Genomic DNA, 12,997 nt, shown 5'->3' on the forward strand with positions numbered 1-12,997 from the left:
GTAGTGCTGAATTCATGACAAGGAAATTTAACATAGGTTCATAATTTATCAAGTAAATGGTGCCTTATCAGTAACTATTCAGTATGTGTCAATACCCTGCTGCTGACTGAAACTATGCATTGAGACTGATGTCATTTGAGACTATTAGTATATGCATTATATTAGAAGGTATCATAAAGTAGACCAAGATCAAATATATAACTAGGAGGAAACAAATGAAGGGTGACATTTTCTTCCACTAACACTGGTGCATTTTGCACCCTTGTACCACAAACCTCTAGTTTGTACCAATTCCTCACGTAACAGTGTAAATTTATATTTACGATATAGCACTGGAGAATTAAGACTCCCATTGTACATGAGGTTGAAATATTCTGACTAATGTTATCTGTCACGGGAGCCATTTACTTTTCCAATTTTTGGATGTCCAAGAAATACCCAAATTGTTAAGTACTTTTCTATTAGGTGGCAAAATCAACAGTGTCTACAAATGCTAAGCTGTTTGTAAGCTCTAGCAATGACATGCACAGTTACTGTCTCTGGAAAGGCTGATTTAATTGTTTGGTAAATGGTAAATCCCTGAAATGCTTAGGAAAAAGGACATTCTGCAATGTGGGGAATAAAACTAAAAGGTAAGATAGAAGGCAAGGTCTGGCCAGGCTGCTAACAGGAAACAGTTTTGAGAAAGTTGGTCCCAATTATTAGATGCAAAACATTTCTAGAGATCACAGCTTAAAGGCAGGTACTTAACATGCTACCTTCACCTTTTTGATAATAGTGCGATTGTCAAAAGAGCAAATAAACATGGTTTGAAGAAAAAGACAAGCCAATAACCGGCAGGGTTCAAGAAACAGAGCATAAAAGTACAAAACATAAAAACAAAACAAAACAAAACAAAAAAGCCTAAATATTTTATTTCCATTTTCCAGTGTTTCTTTTTACCTACACTTATAGAAATGAAAATTTTCAGGGCTTAAAATCCATCTTTTATAACAACCAAATTGTGACAAGAAACAAACACAAAGCTCAGTTCTTTAGCTGACATCACTAAAAAATGAAATTAATATGAAAGTTACCTGAAATTCTAATCCATAGTTTTCTCTGCAGAATTCTCTCAATTTAGGATACACATTTTCTCTTAGTGCCTGTCTTTCTGCTCCTGTGTCTGTGGTAGAAAAACAAACACAGAAAAAGGGAGTTATGTCCATGTATACATATATATATTTCTGGAAAAAAATATGAAAACTTGTAAATAAATATCAACATTAGTATAATCAAGTTGGGCTGCTGCATTGTGAAATGATGGGATATTTGACTGCTGGGGGGAGACCCGCTCTAAATAGAGCACGGGGAGCAGAGATGCCTCCACCAGGCACACACAAGAAGCCCAGAGGCAGGATGGATGGGAGATCCACTGGTGAGTTCTGAGTGCACTGCCAAAGCTGAGAATTCACAGGTGATCGTTACACCCATCTAGTCCCTCACATGGAGCTCTTAAATAGCCACAGCTACACTGACTTTGGAAGAGGTTGAAGGAAAACTTTAGGGCTATCAGGTGTTCTGGCCCCAAACAATTTCAAAATTCTGTCTCTCTCTCTCTCTCTCTCTCTCTCTCTCTCTTCTCTCTGTCACACACACACACACACACAGATTAATTTCATCATTGACTTCCATAAAATCCAGACTCTATCATCATTTACTATAGTATTTAGAAATACTATGAGTTTTGCAAAATTTAGTGCAATATCCATGCAATTAGCACAATAATTAGGAGAGGCAAACTGTAGGATCCAAGATCCAAAACTAGCTGATTTCAGACAAAATAGATTTAATTGGCCAGCAGTTCAACAGAGTTTAACATTTCCCACCCCAGGCTTAGGGAGTCCTGGTATATCACAGAATGGAATTGTTTTACAGGTGCCACATCATGTAAAAATCATTATATATATATATATATATATATATATATATATATATATATATATATATATGTCTGTGTGTGTGTATATATATATATGTATACATAAAATATATACATATATGTGTATGTATAAAATATATACATATATATATTTTATTTTCCATGTCATTAAAAAATACAAAAAGAAACAGAGAACCTGAAACCAGAAGAACCATAGACTATGTATGTATTTAATGTTGAATGTTTTGAACAGAAAGGGATTCCAAAGCCACCTGTGCTGGACGATGCTCGGTGTCAATGATGACACTATAAGATTCTTAGAGCAAAGAGACGCTGTTCTTTGTCCAACTAACCTCAGTGAAAGATGAGACACAGAGCTTTTAAAAATTAGGTTAATGTGTTATCTTATGAAAAGTACCATTTGCTCAATATACCTCAATCCCAGCCATAACTATGAAACATTTGCACACCACATCTATAACTAAGGAACAAATTTAAAAGAATTTCCTTATTATTCACAAGCACATCTGTCCATGCAAATTCAACCATATGTGTGCTGACCTACTCTACTTTCCTTCTGTTCTCAAGCCTATTTTGAGATGCAAATAACCAATCTCAAGAGTCTGAAATGCAGTTGCAGCTTAACAGAGTGACAGAACCAGTGTTTACATGGAAACCAAAGGTCTTCAATACAAGGTCTTTTAGATGACCCCATGATCCGAATGAATAGGGTCTTTTCCAACTGTACATCCCAACATGGACCGATGTTGTACGGGAACGCAGGAAGACCAAGCTCAGGGGTGGGACATCCAAGCAGCATCCAGGTGCTGTCAGGGAGCTGGTGGAGGCTGTATATTCAGTGTGTATATGACTTTATGTAATTCATATAATCTTGGGATCAGATGCCATCCTCCCTCACCTCATTTTAAGGGTTGAAAACACTAACTTCACATAAAGCTGACAGTATTCAACCACTTTCTAAAGAGTTACAAATATTTAAACTCAAATAACAAAAGAGTCATTTTAAAGATAAACAAAGACATAACCAGGTGTGGAATTTGGGAATGTATTAAACAGGGATTATTGTTAAGATATTCTTTAAAAAGTATCAAGATAATACATGAAAAAATTATGAAATGATATCAGGAACAGAAATTATTTGTTCCTTAAAATTGTTATCGTAAGTCTTATTACTAAGTAGTGAGACCTGAACGTACAATAGTAAGGAGAAGACAGAAATACAGTGTCTAATTACTAACGTTTACTGAGTACTTACTATAGTCTAATAGTATGCCAAGTGTTTCTATGTGTGTTCTCTTAGTCTAACAACAATCCTATGATATAGGTAAAATTATTATTCCTTATTTTTTATACGAGGAAACCGAACAATAGAGGAGCTAAGAGACTTGCCCAAGGTCATATGACCACTAAGTTGGAGAATCCAGATTTGAATCTACAGAGCCGTATGTCATGGTCTGTTCTAACCATGGAAAATATGCAACTGTGCAAAGAATCAATCTTTAAAAATGATGCAGTCATTTCAAAGAATGGTTAAAAGATGTTGAAGTCCTAACATTTATGAAACAAGGAAATCCGAGTTATCTTTGATGGATTTGTCCCTTTCTATAATACACCCTTCAATAGCCAACCCATCAATAAGTTCTCTTGCTCCATCTGCTCAGAACAAATCCTGAATTAATCTACTTCTTTGCACCTCTGGTGCAAGCCAAACTCATCTCTCATCTGGACTCTATCTTCCAGTTTCCACACTTGCCCCCTTCAATCCACTCTCCACAGAGCAGCCAGACTGATCTTTGAAAAATGTAACTCAGATCACATCATTATCTTGTTTCAAACCCTCCAGCAGCTCTTCATGGAACTTGGAATGAAATCCACACTCCTTACCTTTAATGTCCTGCCTCTCCCTGAGCTCATCTCTGACCACTTTCCCTTTTCACGTCACTCCCGCAGCTCTGGCGTTCGTTTGGTTCTGATTACATTCCGACGTGTGGCCTGTGCTCTATCTGTGACTTCCTCCTGGAACACTGAGTCTTGTGACCATCTCAAGGACTTTCGTGTCATTCAAGCATCAGCCTGCTGCCACTTCCTCCGAGAGCCCTTCTCTGAGCCCTCCATGTACAGCACCACTATCACGTCACCCTCTTTAAATCCTCTGCACATCACTCATCACTGTCTTTAGTGTTTGTGTACTATCTGTCGCCCACAATGCAATGTGAGCTCCAAGGGCATCAGACCCTTCTTTTGTCTCATTCGCTGCTGCATCCCCAGTGGTTAGAGTGGTGCTCAATTAAGGAATTAGTGAATGCAAAAACCCACACATGCACCAGTGATAAAAATGAGCGGACAGGCAATGCTTTCCTGCTGCGACTTCTAGAAGAGAAAGGCTTCCTACATTACAGTTTGTCATGGGATAGATACAGAATCAAGACTATGTGTAATTCTGGGAAATAAAACCATGGGGATTAGAAAATTAGTTCCATGAGTTGAGTGAAAACTGAAATACTGATTTCGTTTCTGGTTTCTGTGTTTTGGCAGACTACCAATACGTTTTACCAAGTTATGTCGAACCTTTCTAAAAATGTACAGGGAACCTATGCACATATCTGATAGACATTCTGTTATTACTTATTTACAAATATGACTCATATTTTCCTGTTTTTGTATTAATAGATGATGACTGGCTCTGGAAAGGGAAAAGTGGTGAAGAGAGAATGGATTAATTATGATGGGTGACAGATAAGCTGGCTTCATCACATAAAGAAGCCTGATTCATACCAACAGCAAATCTGGATGTTGGCAATTAAAGAAATTAGAATGTCATGAACAGGAAAAATTAAGTCACAGAAAGTCACACATTAAAAAGGATCTGTTAAAAAAGTGTGCATCAGAGACAAGACATGTCACTCTTGATACACAGCCACTGCATCCATTTGCATCCGCCCCGCTCCTTAATGCTTTGAGGAAAGGTGCATTAACACTTTGGCAGCACTATTAGGTTTTTAAGGAGTTGCTTTCTAAACAATTCCTCAATGATTTCAGGGTTAATGAAGGTCTCTGTATAGCGTCTGAGTTACCCACAGGAAGAACATTAGTTGGGGAGAATTATTAATCAATGCCATTATCTTACTACAAGAAGGGTTTAGATTAATTTCAAATTTTTATTGAAAATAAGAGTGCCAAAATGACCATGTTGGACTGGAACCTCTTACTGCCCCTAACTTACCCAAGCTTCAGACCATGGACATTATATTAAGTCGTTTCTGTTTTGGCAGCTCAGAAAATCTATTTAGAATTCACACATATCCCTTATTGCAACTATCGTTCCATCCCGGTCTCCAGGTTTCTATCTATTTGCTCTTGGCTAGATTCTCCCTCTTACCTGGCCCCTTAGCGAGTGATTCTTCTGGACATCCTATCTGGCTTTTGTTGTTGTTGGTTGGTTTCATTTCTTGTTTGGTGTCTTCCCAGAGGCTGTCTCCTCCCCATGGCCTCTGAGTCCTCTGTGCCCAACCAGCCACACTCACCCCTCCTCACTTCAGTATCACCAAATTCTGTCAATTTTATCATAAACATCTTTTTAATTTGGCCTCTCTCTATTTTTGACCTCACCATCTCTCAATCCTGAGAGTCCCAAAGTCTCTTATTTGATTGGGCAGCTATCTGTCCTTCCTCATTACAGTATTATGCTCCACAGAGCTGCTGGAGATAAATCCCAAGACAAATAAAAAGTGAAAACTAATTTGTTCATTAAAGACCTTGGCTGGCAGCTGGTGGCCCTGAGGATGAAGGCCAGAATGTGTAGCAGATGTACATGTGTCTCCTAGCGAAGTTGCATCTTCTACTGCTCTTCACCATATACCTTGCAGAGCAGTTTTCAGGTATGACTTGAACCTGAACCGTGTCTTTACACACACTGCTCTCCATGCCCAGAATGTCTTATCTGTTACATCTCCTTTGCTTAGCAGATGCCCACTCTTCTGAGTCCTAATCAAAGGCATTCTTACAGACATGCCCTCTCCAGGTCACCCCACAGCACATGGGCAGTGGAAATAGGAGAAGACCTAGTGGAAAGTAAAAGCTGGGACAGATTTAAACACTGGCTAAATTTTGCATGTGTTTTCAATCCACACAGACCCACTGGCAGAGAGTGGAAGCCTTAGTGGCTTGAGGTATTTGAAAAGAAATTCTGACAAATCACTGACTGACACCAAGATATGCAGATAAGTGGGTGACCCCCAGGAAGCCAGGTATCATCACCACCACCATCACCACCATCATCACCATCATCATCAAATAACTGGGCAGAGACATCAGCAGCCCACAGTGGGAAACTGATTCCATAGATTTAGTCCAGGCAAGTTCCTAAACAAACCAGAAACCACAAAGAAACAAATTAAAAAACAGCAAGAGTTGTGTGACAAAGTGAAAGTCAGAGGTAAAAAATCAGACTCTAGATTTGTTACAATGTATTAACCTAAAAGGTCCAGTTTTCAACAAAAATTATGAGATACACAAAGAAATAGAATAATAACACATATTCAGGAGAAATATGAAACCAATAGAAACTGTCCCTGAGTGGATCTCACTCAAGATCATGTATTGGATTTAGCTGACAAAGACTTCAAAGCAGCTATTATCAATATATTCAAAGAACTTAAAGTAACTATGTTTGAAGATTAAAGAAAAATGAACAAGCTTCCAGAAATCTGTGTGACAACATTAATTGTAGTGATCTATATGTAAAGGGAGTCCCAGAAGGATTGGAGAAAGAGGAAGAGAGAAAATATTTTTGAAGAAATAATTAACAAATGTCCCAAATTTAATGGAAAACATTAATCTACATTTCAAAACATTCAGAGAATACAAGTAAGATAAACACTAAGAGAGCTCCACTTAGGCACACAGTCAAATAGTTGAAACCAAAGGTAAAAGAAAATCTTGAAAGTAGCAAAAGAAAAATGACTCATTACATATAGGGGAACAATACAATTAATGGCTGACTTCTCATCAGAAGAAATGGAAGCCAGAAGGCAATGGAATGATATAATCAAAATACTGGGGGACAAAAGTCAACTAAGAATTCTATATCCAACAAAACTATGTAAAGAAAAGACCTGGAGGACATTATGCTAAGTGAAATAAGCCAGACACAGAAAGAAAATTACTGCATGATTTCACTTATATGTAGAATCTAAAATAGTTAAACTCATAGAAGCAGAAAGTAGAATAGTGATTGCCAGGGCCTGGAGAAAGGGGGAAATGAAGAAATGGGGAGATGCTGGTCAAAGGGGACAAGGTTTCAGTCACACATGATGAATAAATTCTGGAGAGCTAATGTACATCAACATGACCATAGTTAACAACACTGTATTGCATTGCACACTTTAAATTTGCCAAGAGGTAGATTTTAAGTGTTCTCACCATACACACACACACAAAATGAAATGAATAAAAAATGGTTAGCTCTTGTGAGGTAATGAATATGTTAATTATAGCTTGATTGTGGTGATTATCGTGATTATCAAACATATACAAATATATATATCAAAATAGCAAGTTGTATACCTTAAATATATACAACTTCTTTTTGTCAATTAGGCTCCATTAAAACTGAAAAAAAAGGTGAAATAAGGATATTACAAATTTTAAGAGATTGTGAGAAACTAGAAGATCTGCTATTAAGGATATACTAAAGAAAGTCCTTCAAGCTAAAAGAACATGACATCAGACAGTAAGAAATTCACATGAAAAATGAAGTAAATATATAAGTATGTATAAAATATAAATACAAGTATATCTTTTTTTATGTTCTTTTGTACAGCTCTCGAAAAAACATAAGGTTGTATAAAGCAATAATTATACCATTACGTCATTGGATTTTAACACATGTGATACATATATAACATATGACAATAATAACACAAAGGAGGAAAGTGGTACAAAATATTTATGTCTTACCAGAATTAAGTTGGTATTCATCTAAAGTAAACTATAATCCATTAAAATATATTTTTTAATCCCCAGAGCACTAAAAAATAACTAAACACAGAAAACAAATTAAAATGATACACTAAAATATTTATTAAACAAAGAAGAGAGTAAAGTGTGAACAGATGAAGAAAATGACAAGAGATATGTAGAAAGAAACAGAAAAACAGAAATAAATTCAAGCATATCAATAATTACTTTAAATAAGAATGGAATAAACACTCAAATGGAGATTGTCAAATTAGATAATGAAACAATGTCCAACACTATGCTGTTTACAAGTGACAAACTTTAGATTTAAAAATACAAATTGGTTGAAAGTAAAAGAACAGAAAGACATAACATGCAAACAGTGACCAAAAGCAGATTGACTATATATCAGACAAAATAAGTTTTAAGAAGTATTACTAGAGAAAAAAAAGCCATGATATAACAATTATAAATGTATACATACTCATAAACAGAGTCCTAAAATACATAAAGTAAAAACAGACAGAAAGAAAAAATAGACATTCCAACAACAGCTGGTGATTTCTACAGCCTACTCAGTAATTGATAAAACAACTAAACAGTAAATAAACAGGGATGTAGACTTGGACACTTTTAAACAACTTGACCTAACTGATATTTATAAAACAATCCACTTAATGATAGCAAAAGACAAATTCTTTTCTAGTGCTCCAATGATAGGTCATTTACTAGGCTGCAAACAAGTCTTATAAATTTAACAATACTGAAATCATAACAAGTGTGATCTCCAACTATAATAGAATTAAAAATCAATAACAAAGAATTTTGGGACATCCCTACATATTTGGAAATTGAATAAATAACTTCTAAATAACTCACGCATCAGAGAACAATATGCAAAGAGACACAGGATGCTCTGAATGGAAGGAAACGAAAACACATGTCGGAAGTTATGAAAAGCAACTAAAGCAGTGGTTAGAAAGCAATTTCTATCCAGGGCACACTGTGGGCTGGGAGAAGAGGTGCTGACCCCGGGCACGCGACTGCAAGGAGACGAGAGCTGCGGACTCTGGCTGTCACCATCCAGCACGAGTGTCCCCCCTAGTCTCCTCAGCTTGACCCACTGGCTCCACAGCAAATCCCTGAGTAATGAAGAAAACTTGAAACTATTTGGGAAATGCAACAATCCAAATGGCCATAGGCACAATTATAAAGATTGATTCTGTTACAGGAATGGTTATGAATTTTACCAACCTCACAGGGTATACAGAGGAGACAATTATGAAGCTCCCTGATCATAAGAATCTGGTTCTAGATGTGCCATACTTAGCACATGTTGTAAGCACCACAGAAAATGTAGCTGTGTATATCTGGGGAAACCTCCAGAAATTTCTTCCTGTGGGAATTCTTTATAAAATAAAAGTATATGAAACTGACAAGAATATATAGTTTATAAAGAAGAATAGCCCCTAGGGGTTAATACGATAGAAAGATTTCACTTCTTTCCATATTTGAAAACTATCTTTATTGGACTATTAAGAATTCATCCCGTAATGATGGCACCTCCACACTGTATTCTGGAGTGCCTGATCTATTGAAATCATTGTTGAGTAAAACTTCTTTTAAATTCAAATCTATTTTAAAACCAAATTTGTAATGTATCCTGAGTATCATTTAGATAATCTTTTTTGTGTAGATTAAAAATTACCTCATTCCAGAAAAATGTTTTGGGGTAGAACTATTTGAAACAAATGCAATCTGTTTTTGTTTTTCCATTATCTCATTTTCAGTATTCATTTTTTTCTGGTATAAATGGCAGAAATGTTCATAACACCGTAGGTGAATCTTATAAAAAAAATAAAATACAGGTGACCACAAGGTCTGAAAACAGAATACATATGTTTCTTAATAGATTGAGCTCCTTTGATTACTTCTTCTTGGGTATGTCAATAGGCACAAGTTTATTCAGTGAAAATTAGAAACACAAATCATCTGAGGTGGTGCATTGTAGTTAGATGTACAAGGATTGATGGAAATCCTGCCTTACTACACATTGTTAACTGCAATTTTGCACTGCTTATTATTGAACTATATAAATTGCTAGTGAGGAACAGCATATTGAACATCTCACAGAATATCAATCAATATCAATAGTACGTATATTTATTTATGTTTCCAGATCTTATGGCCACCTGAACAATTTTAGTCTCAGAAGACTGAAGAATAATCATATATATTAAGTCCCATTAAAATAATCACATCAAAAGGACATATTACTCTGTAAAGCATCTCTTGTATACAATGTTTCCTAATAGATTTCATTTTGTTCTGATCATTAAACTTACCCTCGTAAGTTTTTAAAAAAATCTTTATCTTTAAACACCGACAGCAGAAATGAAAGGTCTCAAATTAGTGACTTAGGATTCCATCTTAAGAAACTAGAAAAGGAAGAGCAAACTCAACCCAAAGTAAGCTGAAAGAAGGAAAGAAAGAACAGAAATCAATGAAATAGAAAACAAAACAAAAAGCCCAGAGAGAATTGAGTCAAAAGTTGGCCCTTTAAAAGATCAATAAAATGTACAAATCTTCATCTAGGTGGACCAAGAAGAAAAGAGAGAAGACAAATTATCAAAATTAGATATGAAAGAGGAGCCACATAGTTCACTGACACTATGGAAGTTCAAAAAATGATCATGGTATATGTACTATGACCAATAATATTTCTAAGAAATTAGAAAATTTGGATGAAATGGACAAATTCTAGAAACATACAAATTACTGAAACTAATTCAATAAAATCTTCAGAGATCTATAAGAAGTAAAAAAAAATTGAATTAGTTATTTAAAATCTTTCCACAAAGAAAATCACCAGCCCAGAGTGTTTAATTGGGAAATAATATCAATATCTAAAGAAGAAACAATCCTCTACATTTTCTGAAAATTGAGAAGAAACAATTCTCAAGTCATTCTTTAAGTCTATATTACCTTAAACCTAAAGCCAGACAAAGACGTTAAAGGAAAAAAACACAAAACAAAACTACAGACCAATAGATCCCTAACGAACATGGATGCAAAAATCTTTAACAAAATACTAGCAAACTAAGTCCAGCAATATGTCCACCACGACCGAGTGGGATTTATTACAAGAATGAGAGGTTAGTTGAACATTTGAAAGTAAATTAATGTAATATGCCACATTAATAGAAGACATAACAATATGATCACTCCACAGATGCAGCAAAAGACATTTGTTAAAATCGAAACCCATTCAGGATAAAAACTCAGCCACATGGAACAGAAAGGAACTTCCTCATCCTGATAAAGGGCATCTACACAAAACACTACAGTTAGCACCACACTTCATGGTGTAAGACTGAATGTTTTCCACTCATGATCAGGAACACTTTGTCACTTCTAGTCAACATTTTACTGGAGATTCCAATTAGTGCAATAAAGACAAAATTAAAAATAAAAACATTTTTATTCTCTGATGACAAGATCTTGTATGTAGAAAATCCTGAGGAATCCAGAGAAAAAACACAATAACTAATAAGCTCAGCAAGGTGGTTGAAGAGACTACTGAATCAATGGTATTGGGTAATGCAACAATCCAAAATTAAAATTAAAAAAAGAATTGCATTTACATATTAAAATAAAACACTGAACGATAAATTTCACAAAAGAAATGAAGACATATGTTACAAAGCCTTGCCAAGAGAAAAAAGATCCAAAGGGAGAGATATTCCATCTTCATGGCTTGGAAGTCTCAATATTGTTAAAATGGAAATCTTCACCAACTATAGGTCTAAGAGTCTCCAAATTGATATATGGATCCAACAGATTCCCTCAAAATCCCAGCACACATTTTGCATTTAGTTTTTGAGTACCATTATTTGAATGAAATATAAAGCACACGTTGGCCAATCTTGCTCATTACCCGCTCTGTGAGGTATACCAGCTGGTATCAAACAGAGAAAACAATACAGGGATTGAATGTAGTTCTGGAACCAAACTCCCTACATCTGATTCCCAGTTCCTTCCCCTACCACATGTGTGATCTTGTAACTAAATCTTTCTGGGTCTCAATTATGTTTTTCCATTTGTCACATCGAATGGAATTACTAGCATCAACCCTATGAGGTTGTTGTGACGATTAAATGGAATCTTTAAACAACACCGGCATATGGCAAATGCTCAATAAATGTTTGCCATTAGTCTGTTAAACGACTTGGGGATCAAACATTTATTAAATCAAATTTTTTAGCTTACGATAATTTTCAGTTTAGTAAGATACTGGAAAATTAATAGTAAAGTACTATAGCTACAGTAATCATGATATCTTGTCCCACATTGTATTCTTAACATGATTAAATTTTCTAGACATTTTTTCAAAGCTTTAGGGAAAACCATTAGTTAAAATATAAATTTTTTTATTTTTAAAAAAATAGCATCAGCTTATCAAAATGGTCTTAAAAGTTTCCAGCAGGAATTCACTAACTGTATTATTTCTATACCTTGATACATTTTAGGAAAAAAGAGTAAATTATAAAAGGTGACAATGCTGGATTTGTTTCCAGTAATATTGAGGAAGAGAAACCTGTGCAAATATCATGCTAAAAATTAAAATATGGCATACAAATATTTTAAAATATATATTTTTAAAATGCGTCCCATAGTTGGAATATAACTAAGCAATGCACAGAAGCCCAAGTCACAGTGTAAGCAGGAATCTCTGAAAATAAGGGATCCCTGAAGCTAGCTTTTATTTTCTGTTAAACCCTGGTGACCTCTAGTGTTGACTTTGTCTTCTGTGGAAGCACAGTAGATTAGAGACAAAGTATAAAGCCCCCAAAATATAGAGTGATGAGTCTAACAGAAAAACCTTGCAAAGGGCTGTGCCCCAAAGAGCTATATCTTTAGTATGAGGGTGAACCACAAATAAATCTTCATCAGCAAGAAAACTTGCTGCCATAACATTTGCATTAGGTGGAAGAGAAAAACAATCTCCTTGATAGTTGCAATCACAGGTTGGGCTTCTTGCAGGTTAGTGTGAAAATTCACCCTATTAAGGTTAGGGACATCTCAAGCCTATAATTT

General features: G+C 35.4%; 1 protein-coding gene and 1 pseudogene across 1 annotated transcript in view; one reads left to right on the forward strand and one right to left on the reverse strand.

The window, feature by feature from the left end:
• Positions 1-12,997, reverse strand: part of NWD2 (NACHT and WD repeat domain containing 2) — a 170,705-nt gene that overhangs the window by 100,244 nt on the left and 57,464 nt on the right. The window contains exon 2 of the mRNA XM_019741957.3: positions 1,077-1,165. Coding sequence (XP_019597516.3) covers positions 1,077-1,165 — 89 coding nt within the window. The remainder of the gene's footprint in view (positions 1-1,076; positions 1,166-12,997) is intronic.
• LOC148759316 (6-pyruvoyl tetrahydrobiopterin synthase pseudogene) lies at positions 1,403-9,349 on the forward strand (annotated as a pseudogene).

This window comes from Rhinolophus sinicus, chromosome 1 (assembly GCF_057876585.1).
Source record: "Rhinolophus sinicus isolate RSI-liver-muscle chromosome 1, RSI-T2T, whole genome shotgun sequence".
Taxonomy (NCBI): domain Eukaryota; kingdom Metazoa; phylum Chordata; class Mammalia; order Chiroptera; family Rhinolophidae; genus Rhinolophus; species Rhinolophus sinicus.